Source organism: Cornus florida, unplaced genomic scaffold (genome assembly GCF_030987335.1).
Source record: "Cornus florida cultivar Cherokee Brave unplaced genomic scaffold, ASM3098733v1 CherokeeBrave_3.0.0_Hap2_Chr02, whole genome shotgun sequence".
Taxonomy (NCBI): Eukaryota; Viridiplantae; Streptophyta; class Magnoliopsida; order Cornales; family Cornaceae; genus Cornus; species Cornus florida.
This window is the reverse complement of record NW_026775572.1, coordinates 56,210,573-56,229,426: the sequence shown is the minus strand read 5'-3', so window position 1 is coordinate 56,229,426 and position 18,854 is coordinate 56,210,573. Positions and strand designations below refer to the sequence as shown.

Sequence of the window (18,854 nt, the reverse complement as noted above, 5' to 3'; positions counted from 1 at the left end):
ACTTTGTACATCTCCCTTTCTGATGATTCTTATTACCTGCTATATTTTGAATTTAAATTTCAGTTAAGTTAGTTTTAATCCAAAATTGTTTAAATTTTTTTTTTTTTTTTTTTTTCTGATAAGTTAAAACATTGTTTAAATTTGGTAATTAGTTCTACGAGACCTATTCACCACCCCTTCTCTAGGTGTAGATCAAGGACCTTGCACAACTCTTCATCTGAACCTCAAGTTCCTTGCTTTGTCCCATCAATTTTAATACCCATCTCAAAGTGAATTAATATGGTACACTTATTTGCGATGACATAATTCGTAATTTAGGAAAAGAAAAAAATGAATAGCACTACTATACATACATATATATATATATATATATATATATATATATATATATATATATATATATATATATATATCATGTCCAACTTGCTTCAGCCACTAACGGGAACAAGAGTACTTTGGTTGTAAACCTAACTGTAGATTTTAATCTTGATTAATCACCTAAGACGCCTTGCACCATTTTTATTTTTTTATTCACTAACCAAGAATGTGATGCCCATCCAACAATCAGGAAGTACGTCGCACAATTTTATTTGGCACCGAATCCAAAATTATATTTGTAGATGATAACAATTAGAAATCTCACTGAAACACACATTAGATGCATGCAGAATACTGAAGACTACCTTCTCACTCATAAATCTCACAAAAATAATTATCAGAATTTGTCTAAAAGTAACTCAAATGTATTACCTGGTCAACAATGACGCAGTGCAATGAAGAACTACAACTAGAATTTGTGAAATTTGTAGATCCAGCACTGGTATCTTGGTTCATTGATATTAGCTTCTGTTGAACCCACAATGATTTCTTCCCACAGACAACATGATGAGACTTTTTCAGAAGATATTGACCATTCGGTATGACATTCTTCATTACGCTAAGCAGCTTATCCTGATTAACAGAATCAAAAGCTTTTGATACATCAGCTACGACAAAAAAAACACTAGGCACAGTATTCGATCCACTCTTCAGCACAGAAAAGAAAGGGCATAGCTTTCTGTACACATCATTATAATTGAATACTGATGAGCCTAATTTCCCTGGTTCTTTCATCTGTAAACCTTTTAAGACAGCATGCAAATCATGAAGGACACCATTTACAGACTTGAAATACTCATAGATAGTATTCTTTTTATAAAAAGGATCCTTTCTCTTCAGCCCAAAAGATCGAACATTGAAAGAAGATCCTTTAGCTGGTATTCTTGATGCCGCTTTAAGATTTGCTAGTGCCCTTACTTCATTTCCTTTTGGAAGAAGTCTGACCCTTGAAAAACCAAATGATCTGTTTCTTATAACTTTTCTAACATACTCATTGTTTAATAAATGATAGCTCTGTTTTTTAAAGCAAGTGACAACTCTGTTCATCAGCTTCTCCCAAATTGACTTCCGATAATAAAATGCATCTTGTTTACCATGTTCACTTTCAGTCACATAGAAGTTGGCTCGCACCAAGGGCACCACGAGACAAGAAAAGAACCAAAGGATCCAGCTTTCTAGGATTTTACGCTTCACTGCATGCATGTCATCATTCACTTTGCTGCATCCTCCTTTTCCATTGTTCAAAACATGATCACTCAAGCAACATGAAGAATGTTTATTTGATAGAAATGGAAACCTTGATGTTTTCAACTTATGCATACATTGTTTTACAGAGAATTTCTCGAATCTTCGTAAGCTGATAAACCTAAAAATATTTTTCCTTAAGATTCTCCAATTAGAAGAAGTTCCGAGCATATCCGGAGGAACTATACTCCTACAAACTGCCCATATAAAAGACACCACCTGCTTTTTTTGGCAATAAGACTTACTTGGATTAAACTGATGATCAGTCATTTCTGGAGTTCCATCGCAAATTGTAGAATCAAAACCATGCAAATTTTCAAACGGCAACTTGCCTTCCAGGTGAACCCCATATTGTCCATTCTCAAGTGATTTTCTCACAGATTCATTACCCTGGAAGAAAAAAGAAACCTTAGATAAAGTTCAATTGTAATTAAAATGGAAACACATTACTAAAAGATAAATTTATGGACCATGAGTGGCATTAAATAAAAAAATATCAGTTCATTTAAGCTGATGATAATTTGTGGCATTATAATTGTAAGCTTTCTTTCTTTCTTTCTTTAGACAAAAAAAGAAAGAACATTCTTTTGTATTAGAGGTAAACATGCATTCTTAATTTAACCTTTCTTAAACCAAATGATAACATAATTAAAGAGGAGAAAATGAGGGCACAACAGAAGGATGAGAAGACCAACAAACAATTGGGGGAAAAAAAAAATTGAAAGGAACTTGCAGCCTCGACAACCTCATGGGCCAAACACTCCTCAAGGAGACTTAAATGACCTTTAAACCATGCGAAGTTGATTCCCCTCTTTTGGTAGTTCATATTATCTTCCTCTTCATTGGCTGCAACAGAAATCCAAGTAAAATCTAATTTTTGCAGACCCAAGTAAGATTAGCACAGCCTTGTTTTTGACACCCATTTTATTATGTGAATAGAATCTACTTCTATCAAACAATGATGACAGGCCGAAGAATGAGCAAAATGTCTGCATTACACAATTTCTTCGAAAACCAAGAAGTTTCCCCAATTCGATATATAATTCTCCTTAAAGAAGCTTTGAAACCCTAAAAAAGAAAATTCTTTTAGCGAAGGAAACGTTCTCCAAAGTCCTATACATCAAGCTTACTCAAAGAATTTATGAAGGAGACCCCAAGAAACGTAAAATTGACATATTGCCCCTGACTCTTCCTTCAAAGAACTATAGACAGGATTGCCCGATTTTCTGGTAGTTATGGTGGTGTTTGTGATTCATTTTGAAGTTGTTTAAGTGGACTTTTCTTTTTTTGGGAACCTATGTCCACCAATATCTGCACCAAGATCCACAAAAGCATTAGCATACTAGGAGGAAAAGAAGATTGAATGACGAAGCTCTGAATCATGCCATTTTTTCTTTTCTTTTCTTTTCTTTTTGTCTTTTTTTATAATAGCTCTATTGTTTGAAACTCTTACATCCACTCCATAATAACCAATACAATCAGGGACACAGACAAATCCATGCAATTTACCATCATCCGTGTCTTATTGTCATTGGCTAACATTGACTATTAGGAAAATGCTGAAACAAATTCTGGGAGTCTAAGAATATAGGATATAAACAGTAAACAGCTAAAGAAATGATCATTAGGATGTAAATAATAGCTGTATTTTACTATTCAGAAGTTTAAAGCATAAGACGCGGCTAGAAGCTCCTTTAAGTAATAAAAAGACAAAAAACATGATTAATTTTTTTTTTCTACCCTCATCCACAGCCAGGAAAAATAAGCATAAACATTTTTTTATCTGGACTACAAACCTCAAAAATGGAGCCAACATGTCCACTAGCATTTTGATCCTGAGATGGAGTTGCACAATGCCTGTCTAATAACTTCAAATGCTTGCCATAGCGAGCCTTGCGTATAAGAATTTTGAGTGACTTAATGATTGAGTGATATCTGGAGGAACAAGAACAATCAATTATAACAGAAATACTAAAAGGGAGCTTAATCCATGAAAAACAAAAAGGAACAACAAATCTTGCACTTTTTAACCACAGAAATGACAACACATCACATCTCAACAGAATGAGTCCAGACATTCCAGTTTCAGAACACCTAAATGAGACTTTTAAATAGCATCAATCTATACATTCAAATTAGAATTACGCTCCTTACACTTGTTAAACATCAATTTCCTTTGTAGACATCTGAATCGTTTTAGCCATCTTTCATGTGTTCAGGCCATGTTCTGGAATTTATCAATATATTTTCATTTGCATAAAAACTTGGAAGTGACTGCAAATATGTTGTAAGCATAGTCCTGGATATAGACATCACACAAGTCATACGACATTGACCCACCTGAATGACAAATACTAAAAGTATGACAGACATGGAGAGCACACCACAATAAAATTAATTTTCAGGATGAGCTGACACACCACATTGAGCCCACACCTTTTTGCCGCAGTTATGGATGAGTTGACATGACACGTTCAAGATGAGATTCTATGGTTTATGTTATTCGCTCTTGATGTTGTCTTAATTGATGAGACTACAGGAGTCGATACCAAATTGGAGGTTTGGAAGAAAGCTATAGAATTAAAAGGATTTAAAATAAGTAGAAATAAACTAGGGGAAAATAAGTAGAAATAAAACTGAATACAAGAAGTATAATTTCAATAATCCTAGAAATACAAATGGGAATATACTGAATATTGAGGATCAACAGGTATAAAAAAGTGAACATTTTCGTTATTAGGCTCAATTACCCATAATGTTATGTTAACCATAGAATCAAGGTAGAATAGGTTAGATGGAGGAGTGCATCTAGCATACTGTGTGATCAGTGAATCCCATTAAAACAACTATTAAACCAGTCGTACTGTAACAACCCACTCCACCACATGGTATGATATTGTCCTCTTTGGGCCCGAGCCCGCACGGTTTTGCTCTTGAGTTTTACCCCAAAAAGCCACATACCAATTGGAGTGACACACCTACATATATAACATTTCCCCTTTCCACACCCAGGCGATGTGGGATTGTGCACCTGTAGCTCGCCGTAGTTTGCCAGTGCCTTTTGCACCCGCCCACAAAGTCGCCACAATCACCCCCCCCCCCCCCCCCCAAGGGCCTAACGTTCCCATTGGCCACACTTCCTGCTAGGTCAGGCTCTGATACCATTTGTAACGACCCACTCCACCACATGGTATGATATTGTCCGCTTTGGGCCCGAGCCCGCGCAGTTTTGCTCTTAGGTTTTACCCCAAAAGACCTCATACCAATTGAAGTGACACACCTACATATATAGCACGTCCCCTTTCCTCACCCAGGCAATGTGGTATTGTATACCTGTAACTCGCCCAATGTGGGAGCCTATCAGTGCCTCTTGCACCTACCCACAAGGTCGCCACACGTACTCTATGGGACAGATTGTTTAACAGCTAGGAAACACCATATACGTATAGTGAGAGTGGCAAAAATGTGAATGTTGAGATGGATGTGTTGTAAGATAAGAAAGGGTAGAATTAGAAATGAACACACTCGAGAGATGGTTGAAGTAACACTAATTGGAGATAAAATGAGAAAATCGACTAAGGTAGTTTGGATACATGCAAAGAAGACCATTAAGCGTGCCAGTTAAAAAGAGTGACATGGTCCAAGTTAAAGCTTGTGCGAGCAAAATTAGAAGGCGAGGCTATTGGGCATTGGAGGAGTAAAATTAGAAGGTGGAACCAATGGCATCGGAAGGGTAGGAGAAAAGAAGGAAGGCTCCCCATCAAGAGCAACTATGAGATCAAGTAACAAACTCTGGCCAAATGATGGAAAGAAAATTATGGACTCAAAAAAGGTAACATCAGCAGATTCAGCACTTACAAAGTATTACCGAGACTCAAAACTGTAACAAGGATACCCCTTCTAAGTGTGGGAATATCCAAGAAAACAAATTGACAAGCATACTCAGACAGTTTGTCTCCACTAGGATCCGAGGTACGAACAAAGACTACACAACCAAAAATACGAAGAATGAACTGAAGAGGAGACACCAGGGTATAAAAGAGAAAAGGGAATTTGGTTACTCACAACAGCAGAGAGCATACGATTAATGAGACAAAGGTAGTAAGAACCGCATCAGCCCAATAATGTTTTGGCAACTGCATAGTGAATCACAAAGTACCAGTAACATCCGATAGATGGCAATACTTTTGTTAAGTAACATCTAATGTTTTGAAAGTGGATGGAAGAGTAGTTTGTGAAGCCTGAATAATCTTGCTAAGTTGAGTGGTGAGTGTATATCACAACAACCATAATCAAGAACTTATGTCCAAAGGTGGAACCAGGTTGCAGTAGTTGTGAATCTGGCTTGTCATATTTGCCCAAAAAATAAAGTTTAGAATGACTGTACCACCACAATGATCACACATCCTTTCACCACGTCCACTAGAACGGCCACCATAATGAAAACCACAACCACCAGGTCCATAACAAGAACCACCACAACCTTCCACTACTACAGACCAAGGCAGAAAACAATAGAGGAGTTACAGTGGAGCTTTGTCCCAAAGATGACCTCAATAGTCGAGAATAAGCACTCAGGGGTGCAGGTAACTTCTCGCTAGAGAAAATCTCATTTAAATCATAAAAATTAAAATCTAAACCGGATAGCAATAAAACAATCACAAACTCCTCCCAATGACCCTTCTATATGCAAAATCAGTAGAGAATGGTTGATGTTGTAATAACTGATCCCACAATTTTTAATAGTACAATAATACACAAATTGTGGTTTCCTGAACTACTTGGTAGTGAATACTTCCCACTACTGTTCCAAAAGGCTTTGTGCGTTGTTGTGTTATATATTAAAATTATAATACGCAAGAAATATCACTTCATGACAACTAATGTACTACCGATGGAAAAGAAAGAAGAAGAGAGCTAAATTTAATTTTATAATTTAAGGGTAAAATAGCAATTTGGTTCAGTTTAATTCAAATTGTAATAGGAATTAGAATACAGTATATGTACAACCAAACAAGCCTAAATAAGTTGTGGCGAACTTGTCAGCGGGTGTGCGTGGGCAGGTGCGAGCAAGGCACTGGCAGGCTACCATGCTGGCATGCTACGGGTACACGATCCCATATTGCCTAGGTGTGAAAAGGGGAAGTGCTATATATGTAGGTGGTGTTATCTCCAAATGGTACGAGGCCTCTTGGGGTAAAATCCAAGAACAAAATCATGCAAGCTCGGGCCCAAAACGGACAATATCATACATATGGTGGAGTGAGTTGTTACAATAGTATCAAAACCTGACTAGCCGAAAGTGTGGCCAACGAGAACGTTGGGCCCTTAAGGGGGCTGATTGTGGCGACCTTGTGGGCGGGTGTGCGTTGGCAGGAGCGAGCAAGACAATGGCAGGCTACAGCAGCATGATCCCACACAGCCTGGGCGTGGAAAGGCATAGTGCTATATATGTAGGTGGTGCTATCTTCAAATGGTATTGAGGCCTCTTGAGGTAAAACCCAAGAACAAACCCATGTGGGCTCGGGCCCAAAGCGGACAATTTCATGCCATGTGGTGGACTGGGTCGTTACATAAGTGCAACTATGAATAGGCTATTATAGTTAAATAGAGCTACACAAAAATTCTGCACAAAGAGACTTGGATCTAGGGCATACAAGTTTGGCAGAGAGGAAACCCTAGAAGATGTTATGGAATGAATCTAATTGAGATAAATGTGTGCGTGTGTTTATATACATGAGCATGAAGGATATATGAATATGTTAGATTTCAAGACAATCTGATGTTTTAATTGAATGTATGAGTGAATTGTAATCTGTTATTGTTAGATTTCATGAGTTTATAGTTGAATACAAGAATTTTAAATTGAATCTTATTCCTGCCTCTCACACCTCACGGTAAAAGTGTAAATAGATAAAAAGAAACCAAACTATGCCAACATGCATGCCAGTCACGAAATATACACAAAACTGCAGAAGGAAGAACAAATTTAATGACAAAATCAACAAATGATAGCGTACAATAGAATATCTATGCTACTGCTCCACTTACAGGCAGGTAGAGTTAATCAGACAATTACTACTGTGGGCGCATTGCATTGGCCAAGCACTGACGTCCGCAGAAGATAAACAAAAGATATCATTGAAGAGAACATTTGCACCAGAGAAATCCAGCCTCAAAGAATTTAATAGGTCTGAAGATTGTTAAGGTTTTATTAGCTTTAAACACCGCCCCCCGACCGAATAATCATAAAAACCAAACTTGAGCCAAGTTTTTAGCTCTGAAAACTTAGAAGCAAAAACATAAAAACAAAAAGTAGACAATTGCACACCCTAGAAAAATGTGCAATCCTTAAAATCTTAACTGAAATATTAAAACTTTAAAGAATGCAAAAAAGCTGATCCAAAGTCCTCAAAGTAAGGTGACAATAATCACAATACTGGTATAGGTACTAGTGAATTTTTTGAATAAAGAAAGGAAAAATAAGAAATACATAAATGAAGTAAAAACATGGAAGTGATAGTGGAGGATACGTATCCTTGGGAAAACTGATGAAGAGGATTCCGACATATAGAACAGAGATCGCCCATTAATCTCAGCTCCTTTAGTGACTCTTCGGAGAGTTTGCAACATCAAACAGCAAGAGCACTGCAATGGCATCTGTAGAGAGACCAAAACCAGAAAAAAAAAAAAAAAAAAAAAAAAAAAAAAAAAAAAAAAAAAAAAATTATAACAGAAGAAAATGATGCTTTAGAACAAATGTTAACGTGCCATTAACTCATCTTTTCACATCAACCATCTACTCTCCTTGCATGAGGAAAAAGAAAAAGAAAAAACAAAGAGAAAATTGAACAAAAAGATCCCACTGTCCAGATTTGGTTACATAACTAATTTGAACTCAACCAATGTTTCAAAAAGTTTGATATGCTCATTCCGCCTTAAAGGCCATCAATAATTATTACAAGTCTATGGTCCCTTATAATGGTCCAAACCCTCCCAGGTATGTTTAAGCCCTGAAAAGTAAACAGGCAAAGTCTTCTTCCTTTCAATAATTTAAAACATTTCATCTGATGAATAAACTTTGTGCGAAATTCTGCTGTCAGTACATTGCAGCAATATAAGTCTCCTAGCTTGCTTCACAGATTAGTGCCATCAACTTATCTTAGTTTCCACCAAGCTTGGTTGAAAGACTAGAGAAACCAAGACAAATTCCCACTTTTGTCTCGTTGTCAGCATTATCTGGTCCAGGATAATTATCCAATGTGCAGTTTACTTAAATATGTAATCATTGCGTGAGTTGTCGCTAGTTTGGGGCAATTTGTTGACTGGTCTACCTTTGTCCTAGTGGGTTTGGGTCTAAACTCCCAACCCTGAGGTCAGGGGTTCAAGCCTGGTAGCAAGAAAAGAAAAAAATTTGTTGATTTTGCCTGTACATAAGAATCTCAGCCAACACTTATAATTTGTATTTCCTCCATCCCAAACAACAATCCACTTTGAAAAAGCACAAAGTTTTAGGAAATAGAGTTAAAGCATTCATACTTAATAATATACTTCAGAATTCCACTTCTACCATTGTGATTTGGCATTATTTATCGTCAATTTATAATTTCTTCTGTGAAGTGAGTGTTGACTTTTGACTGTAGACAAAAGTTTTAGACATCCAAAGATTAAATATGCTAACCATAATTTTGAGACAGAGGGAATATCAAATTGATAGAAGGTTTGAAAATATGCAATATGTTATTTCTATCCAGTAACGATAAGGTCTTATTAATCCATTAAAATATATATATTTTTAATGATACGTCTTATGAGAACAAATAATCCTCTTTTACTTATGATTATCTCTCACCTTCGAACTTACTCTATACTGCCTGGAAAAAGAAAAAAGAACACTGACAAAAGAGAATTTGATGTCAAAGTAGAAGATTGGGTTTACTTATTATTATTACTATTATTATTACCACTACTACTACTGTTATTATATTTAAAATAAATCTTTGGGGGATAACTTAATCATTAGCTATATGAGTTTCTCTCATTAACATGAGAAAACTACTATGTAGTCAAATTAACTCAACAGTGCATGCAATGAAGTTATTCAGTGAGGAGAGTTGCCATTTGGGATTCAGTTGTGGATTGGGTAGAGAGGAAACTTGCATGTTGGAAGAAACAGTAATTATCGAAAGAAGGGCATATTACTCTCTTGAAGATCACGCTTTCGAATCTTCCAACCTACTTCCTTTCCTTGTTCCAGATGCTGATTTCTGTAGTGAAGAGGATTGAGAAGTTGCAGAGGAACATATTTGTAGGCCGATGCAGCTAGTGGGGGGGTTGGGGATCTGGCATCTGGATATGTTCAACAAGGCATTGTTGGGTAAGTCGCTATGAAGGTTTGGAGTGGATAGGCAATCCCCTTGGAGGAGGGTTATTTTTAGTAAGTTTGGGAAGCCGGAGGTGCATGGTGCTCCTTGGAGGTCCCTGGCTGGAGTAAGGGAGTGGAAGAATCATCTGAAAGGGGAGCCTTGATTTCCCTTTGGCCGGATGAGTGGTGTGGCGGGCGACCACTTTCGGATGCTTTCCTGAGCCTCTTTCGGATAGCAACGAACAATTCTTTACAGTGGCAGCTAGCTATCGCCTTGATAGCCATTAGAGTGGTTTGGGATATTCAGTTTGAGACACTTTCAGGATTGGGAGGTGGAGGATGTTGTTCAGTTCTTGGCTTTGTTCTATAGCCAGCAGTTAGGCAGAGAGAGGGGGAAGATGTGTGGATTTGATCAGCAGCCTCCCACGTGAGATTTGAGGTTCACTCCTTTTATAGGAGTCTGATGGATGTGCAGGGTCCTCCTTTCCCTTGGAAGGCCATTTGGTGACAAAAGCACAGTTGACGGTGGCTTTTTTTGGGATGGACAGCAGCCTTGGGTAGAATTCTGAAGATCAATAATTTGAGGTGAAGGTGTCAGATCATTGTTAATTGTTGCTGCATGTACAAAGGGGGACAGTGAATCATCTCTTCCTCCTTGTCCAGTGGCCAGTGAGAGTTGTTCATGTTGACTTTAAGATATAATCAAATCAAAAGTAAGTGATAAAGAAGCAAAAGACAAGAAAGCGGATGAGAGAAAAAGAGAGAGATGGGGAAAGAGAGAGAGAATGAAAGAATACTTTCATCCTTCCACCACATTCTATTTATAATAACAAGTTTCAGAAATTACACAAAAGCCCCAACATTATATAAGTAATAACAAATAAGGCCCTGACAACACTCCCCTCCAAGCTGGTGTAAAGATATCTATCATACCCAACTTGACTAACATATTTTGCAAGCAAGTCTTGCTCACACCCTTAGTCAAAACATCAGCAACCTGATCATGTGTATTAACATATGGAGTACAACTTCATTGACTCGCGAACAGGATAACCCAACTCACCCAACATCGTACGTAACCAAAACAATTCACAAACTCCATATGCCATGGATGTGAACTCAGCCTCTGCACTAGATCTAGCTACTACAGACTGTGACTTGCTTCACCATGAAACAAGATTACCTCCAACGAATGTGCAATATCCTGAAGTAGATCATCGATCTGTCACAGATCCTACCCAATCAGCATCAGTATAGGCTTCAACACGCAAGAGGCCATGACTACCAAACAATATCCCGTTGACAAGTGAACCTTTAAGGTAGTGAAGAACATGATGAGCTGCCTTAAGGTGAGGTGTACGTGGAGCATGCATAAACTGACTAATCACACTAATAGGCAATATCGGAGCGCGTGAGAGATAAGTAAATCAGTCTCCCAACCAATCATTGAAATCTTCCCACATCATCTAATGGGCCTATGGTTTTGCTCAATGGGAATATCAATAGGTCTAGCTCCAAGCCTGCCTGTTTCAACCAACAAATCTAACACATACTTCCGTTGAGAAATTAACACCCCTTTCTTCGATGAAGATAGTATGATCTGCCTGACTCTGTGTGTACCCTACTCTTTCCATAGCAGTGTTGAACCTCTCAAACCAAGCACGTGGTGACTGCTTTAACCTATACAAAGCTTTATTTAGCTTGCACACTAAGTTCTGACCATTGGCAAGCTTAAACCCTGGTGGCATAATCATATACATCTCTTCCTCCAAGTCACCATGAAGGAAAGCATTCTTTACATCCAGCTAATATAAGGGCCAATTCAATTTAGCTGCCAAAGAAAGAAGAACACGAATAGAGTTCATCTTGGCAACTGGAGCAAATGTTTCCAAATAATCAATTCCATAGGTCTGAGTGAAGCCCTTTGCAACTAACCAAGCTTTATATCTCTCAATTGTTCCGTCTGTATGATACTTTATTGTGTAGACCCATTTGCAGCCTTCTGGTTTCTTAGGCCTAGGTAATGGAACAATATCCCAAGTACCATTCTTCTCAAGGGCCTTCATTTCTTCAAGCATAGCTTTCTTCCATGGAATTTGACTGAAAGCATCTAAAACACTAGAAGGAACAGATACAGAGGAGATACACGAAGTGAAAGCACGATATGTTGGAGATAAGGCATCATAGGATACAAACTGATATATAAGATGCTTTGTACAACTACGAACACCCTTACGATAGGCAATAGGGACATCAAGATCAACAAGAATGCTATTAGGAAAAGAATCAGGAGTATCAATGTCAACTAAGGAATTACCTGGATTGAGGGAGACTTCATGGTCCTGGGGTAAGTCAATAACTTGTTTTGCCCTCGTAATGTAGACAATTGGAAGTTTTCCTTACTGCAAATAATTAGTGTTACGAGGACTAGACAAAGGCACCTCAGGAAGGAGCTCCCCCTGAATATAAACCTCCCCCTGAATGGGAACAAGCAAAGGAAAGGGGCATTCCGTCTGAAAGGACAACGGATTCTCTACCTGTATAGTAGTTTCCCCCTGTAGAGAATCTCGAGCAGTGGAAAAAAAGGGAACTGACTCAAAGAATGAAACATCCATGGAGACAAAGCGACGACGAGTGGTAGGGTTATAACACCGATACCCTTTCTGAGTGGCGGAGTATCCAAGAAAGACACATCGGATTGCCTTAGGGTCCATTTGTCCTTGCGATGATGAATGTGAACATAACAAACACAACCAAACACTTTCGAAGGGACAGTAAACAAGGCTGTCTCATGGTGTAAGACAAAGAAGGGGGATTGATTGCCAAGAACCTTAAAATGCATGCGATTGATAAGGTATGTAGCTATTAAGGTTGCATCAGCCCAATAACTTTTAGGCACTCCCATCCCAATTAGAAGAAAACGGGTCACCTCCATGATATAACGGTGTTTTCTTTCAACTACACCATTTTGTTGTGGTGTATTGACACAAGAGGTTTGATGGGCAATCCCGTTATCAGCAAAAAGGGAGGCAAGACCACCATACATAAACTCTCCTCCATTATCAGATTGAAGGATTTTGAGAGGACAACCAAACTGAGTACATACCATCCTATGAAAGATTTTAAAAATGGAATGAACTTTATCTTTGGTTTTCATAAGATAAAGCCAAGTATATCGACTAAAGTCATTAACAAACACAACAAAGTAATGAATTAGTAAATTCAGGACCCCACACATCATAATGAACAAGCTGCAAAGGAGCTGTATTTTTATTAATACTAGTAGGATAAGAAACACGACATTGTTTGGCAAGAAAGCATGTTTCACAATTTAACTCAAAAACAGGAAGAGATAAATGACCTAGTCTATTATGCCATCGCATTAACAGATCTTTATTGACATTACCATTCCTAACACTAGATTGATTTGCAACACAATAAGAAGTTGGCCTCGCGTTCAGCAAATACAAGCCATTGTCCTCACGTCCACTTCCAATCGTCTTCCCAGTGTCCAAGTCCTGAAACACACAGTGAAATGGAAAAAATGTTACATTACAATTCAAGCCTTTTGTAATGTGACTGACAGAGAGGAGGTTATTGGTAAACTTTAGGACGTGAAGAACAGAGGATAAGGTAAGATTAGGAAAGGCAGAAACAATGCCCTTCCCCGCAATGGAGGTGAAGGTGCCATTAGCCACTCTAACCTTATCCTTACCAGAACATAAACTGTATGAAGAAAAATCAGATGACATACCAGTCATGTGATCAGTAGCTCCTTAATCAATGATCCATGGTGGCCCACCAGATACAACAAGATCTTTTTTTTGTCCCTTCCAAGCGATCGGAAAATAAAGAAATGGTTAGTGGAAACCTGATGTGCCAAATGAGAGGTACCTGTTTGAGCGAAGTTAGAGGTGGAAACGGAGAAATGTTGTGCTAGTAAATGTCGAAAAGCATCAAGTTCAGCCTCGAACAAAGAACTCGGTGGCCCTAAGGAGGCATAACCAGTAAAAGCAGTCTCACGCTCTGCAGTATGTGCCATAGATAACCCCCTAAATGGACCAGGCCTTCGCCTAGCTTTCGTATTAGCAGGAGCTAGAGTAGGGCAATCGTGTAGATTCCAACATGTTTCCCTAGTGTGGCACATACGCAAATAGTGATCACACCTCAACTTACTTTTGTCATCATGTTTCCCTCCTTTTAGAGGACTGGGCTTATTCCATTGTTGTGTGGCAAGAGCAGACCTCTCAGACGATGGTACTTCTGGCTCAGGCTTAGTGTATACAGGTGTAGACATAGCCTTCATTCTACTCTCCTCAGCCTGGATATACGAAAACACATCTCTAACAAAAGTAAGGGCTGGATACCTACCTAACACTTGTACTTTGGCATGCTCGTATCTCGGATGCAGACCACCCAAGAACTCATAGATTCGATTCCTTTCTACCATACCATGAATTCCTTTAACATCAGCTGCATATGTAGTCTTGGTAGTGATCTAACTCTTTCCATTTACCACGTAGAGTGTGGTAATATGTAGCAAGAGTTTGGTCTTCCTGCTTGAATCTTCAAATCTGTTGTTGGAGTTCATATAGTTTTGCGAAATTACCAACCGAGGAATACGTCTCTTCCATAGCCGTCCATAGCTCTTTAGCTGTTTTCACAACCAAAAACCCTTTGCTATCTGTGGCTGCATTGTGCATTATTTGCACTCCACGCTTTGAATTCAGGATCGCTCTTGGAGGGATATGTGACAATCCCTTCGATATGGTCGATCGTCCTACGACCAGTGATATGTATACGAGCAGATTGAGCCCACTCCATATAATTCGTCTCATCCAACCTAACAGCCATAATACAAAGGCCTAGATGGTGATCACTACTACCTCCCAATACTAGAGTTAAATTAGGAGTAGACCCAGCTTCTTTTGAAGTCACCTCTGAGCCAGACATTTTATCAAATAGTTTCTGGGTATACAATCCTCAGAAACAAAAACAGCAACAAAATACGTAGAGAACCACCTCTCTAACACATAAACTTCAACTAAAAAGATTACCGTCTTCTGAGATGCATAAAAAAGCAACCACAAAGTCACCACACAAACCCTAGAAAGCAACAAAGTAGACTATACCAGAATCACGAATGACGAAGAGAAAGCCGTTGTTGCAGAACCCCACAAACACAAAAAAAACACCGATCGAGACTACAATAGATAAAAAAAAATAGGTCCAAAAAATTTTTTCCCGGGGCCTCACCCCGAACCCAGAGTAGGGGAGCGCTGCCCCTGCGACCCACAGCCAACTCACCGCGGAGTTAGATCCACAGTACGTGTGGATGTGATTAACACTGCTTACTTGCAAACAAATCCCATCTTGGAATCTCTTCAAAACCCTTCGCACCACTAGGGTTTACACAAACTTGCCCTAGGGTTTCAACTACAAACCATGCTCTGATACCATATTGACTTTAAGATATAATCAAATCAAGAGTAAGTGATAAAGAAGAAAAAAAGAAGAAAACAAATGAGAGAAAAAGAGAGAGAGATGGGGAAAGAGAGAAAGAATGAAAGAATACTTTCATCTTTCCACGACATTCTATTTATAATAACAAGTTTCATAAATTACACATAAGCCCCAACATTATATAAGTAATAACAAATAAGCCCCTGACAACATTTCAGTATGAGCTGGGTCAAGCTAGAGATGCATGGAGAGTTGCCACTCTTTATTTATGGTGGGGTCTTTGGCAGGAGAGGAAAGGGAGATCTTTTGAAGGAGTGGAGGCTCCGTTATGGGTGCTTAAGTTTTATATTCTTAATTCCTTATTTTTTTTGGACTCATGGTTGGTATTGTAAATCTGTGAATGATATGTGTTTTTTGGATAGTTTAAGATCTTAGATAGTTTTGTGTTTTGTGTATAGGATGTGTTCCCCGTTTGAACGACATTCAAGGAATATATTACTTATCCAGAAGAAGAAAAAAAAATTATATTTGTAAATTTTTGTATGCATTATGGTTGCATAATTTGGAATAAACTACTACTAACTCACGTATCACCAATATTCAGTTCAATCAAATCCCAGTAACACATCACTATATCTATTCCTAGTCATGCCATAAAACTGATAAGCAATAAAATCTAGAATATTTAGCATTGAACACCATTATTCGTGTAGGAACTACTATAACTAAAAACAAAAATAGAATAAAAAATTCTAAGAAACTATTGGGAAAACTCTGCAAGCAGTCCAGAAACACTGGTGCCACTTGCTTCATGAGGAAGCTACCACGATGATGGGAACTAGAAAATTCATTCAGCTAATCCCAGTAAATACAAGTCTTGCATTATTAAGTGAAGTTTTTAGTTGAAACTCTACTCTACTGTGAGGGAAAATAAAAAAACAAAGAAACAAGTTAGGGATGAAGAAAAGATATAATGCCATGTGATTTATGATAAAAAGTGTTACAAGGAAAAAAAACCACTACAGATAATTAAATGAAACATGATACTTGCCAACAACACAAGTACACATACATGAATATTTTCAGAATTTGATTCAACTTGATATTTATCTGCCCGGAGTTTTTATTAGCAGTTCAATTCATAAATATCTACACATAAATTAAGCAACTAAGAAGCCTATATTGCACATCATACATAAAGAAGCCCATTTGCACAAGTTCACAAGGATCCTATGTCAAGCCTCCAACAATTACACTCACCAATTTATATTGATTTAAAACAGCATAAAATGTAGGGGTTAAGAGCCTACAGGAGTCCATTCAACTATGGCTAATGAGAGTGGCACAAGGGAAATAGAATTCCCATATTGGTGTACTCAGATCGCCCTTGGGGGGGGGGGGGGGGGGGGGGGGGGTGTGAGTGAGAGGAAGAGAATAAATAACAGGCAACAAACTATAGCAAAGTAAAAGGTAGAAACAACCAAGTTTAACATGGAAAACCCGAAGGGGAAAAGTACGGAACCAAGTCTAGATCAATCTAATCGACTACCTGAGAAAGTATAACCACCGGTACTCTGACTCAGACTTACATCTGAACGCTTGGACAAGAACCAGATGTTGTAGACACCTCAAACTCACCAGCTATTACCACTTAGTGCAATTGAGCCCAACAGTTGTGTGCCTTAGTTGTATGCCAATTCCTTTGAGTTCATCTATCATCCATCGAGCCCTCAACATGAAGATATCCTTGGGTACCAACTACCAACCACACATTATATGACCAAATCCAATTCACTTTTGATAAAATTCTTCAAAAAATCAGATTCATGCCAATTCTCCCCCCAGCTAACACAGAGATCTTGGCAAAATTCTACAAAAGATTAACAATTTTGTAAAGTAATGGCCCACTTGTTTTTCAAGAAACGATGTGAAACATGCTCAACCCTGTGATGCGCTTTCTTCAACAGAGAATGTCTGATAATGATCTCTTCACTCTAAAGTAAAGAATTGTTTGATGAACATCTGCAAAGTTGAACGTGCTCAGATACAGAGTTGATGAAGCACAGCTTCACGACGTTCACACATTTGCACGAACTCTCAAAAAAGAACAAAGTTGACTGAACTAGCAAGCGCAGAGAACAAGAGCAAAAGCGTTAATGTAACGACCCGAACCGGGGGTCCAGATCGCTAACCGGGTCCTTAACAAAACTCGAGGACACACTACAGGTAAAATGGTCATTTACAATATGAGAGGTTAATCCATCCTTAAACTAATCAAATGAGGTTTAAAACAATCATTCTAGTCGTTCCATGATGTTTGATGAGGTTCTACGTCATTTGTTAAGGTTTCCCAAAAGCGCCCTTACCGGTTCAAAGGAAATTCCGACACTGTTCCACTAAAACAACCATAACTCTCGACATGAATGGAATTTGAAGATGAGGTTAGTCTCATTTGAAAGCTAACTCAAAATCCTTGAAAATGGACTCAAGAATGACCCTATTTGGGTTTGGAACGAAAAAGTTATGACCAAATGAAGTTAGGTGATCCAAGCTGACAAAACTGTGAAGGACAAAAAGCCCACTGGAGGACTTGAACTGGTTCCCAAACTTGGTACCGGTTCCACATGGGCAAAATGCCCAAACGTGAACCAAAACACCCCTTGAACCGGTTCCATGAATGCTGAACCGGTTCCAAAAGTCCAGAGCCCTGAAGGATGCCCAGAAAAGCCTAAAATCAAACACTTGTGCACATGTGCACCCCTTTGGTCCCTTGGTGAACTTATTTAACATCTAAGCCTGTCCCAAATCATGTATCTAACAGTGTAAAACATGAATAGACATACATATATTGAATTAGACCACAAATGTGTTTGATACACCAATTTAAGTCAAAATGAGTCTCATCACATTGAATTTCTTTTATAAGCCATTTTTCGTTTCAAATACTCAATATATAAACATAAGTTCGTTACATTCCTTAAGGATCCTTACAAAATAATTCAAGTTACTACAAAATAACAAAGTTTCAATTACAATCACAGAATATACAAAGTTATACGAAATGGGACTCGGTAACAAAATAGATCTCCTAAATCCCGTCTAAGCCTGTGGTGGGACATCACCCGCCACTTCCCTTCCAAGACCTGAAAAATGTTAATAATAAAGGGGTGAGCAAATTGCTCAGTAGGTGGTGCCTAAGACACACCTCTTGTGACCCCGTGAATCCAAACAATGAATAGGAATAAAGGTAACGGGATCACGCCATGCCGGGAAAAAAATACAACAACAATTTCAAGGCCATAATTAAATAATGTCGTGCCATGGAATGCAATGCCATGCTATGTCGCTCCCATTTTCAAAATCCATTCCATTCATCACTTTTCAAACCGTTAACACAACCCGT

General features: G+C 38.4%; 1 protein-coding gene across 1 annotated transcript in view; it reads right to left on the bottom strand.

The window, feature by feature from the left end:
• The window catches only part of LOC132295046 (telomerase reverse transcriptase), a 43,552-nt gene that overhangs the window by 9,412 nt on the left and 15,286 nt on the right, over positions 1–18,854 (bottom strand). Inside the window, exons 6-9 of the mRNA XM_059793123.1 lie at positions 8,157–8,283; positions 7,675–7,816; positions 3,420–3,558; positions 751–2,013 (exon numbers count right to left, since the gene is read on the bottom strand). Coding sequence (XP_059649106.1) covers positions 751–2,013; positions 3,420–3,558; positions 7,675–7,816; positions 8,157–8,283 — 1,671 coding nt within the window. The remainder of the gene's footprint in view (positions 1–750; positions 2,014–3,419; positions 3,559–7,674; positions 7,817–8,156; positions 8,284–18,854) is intronic.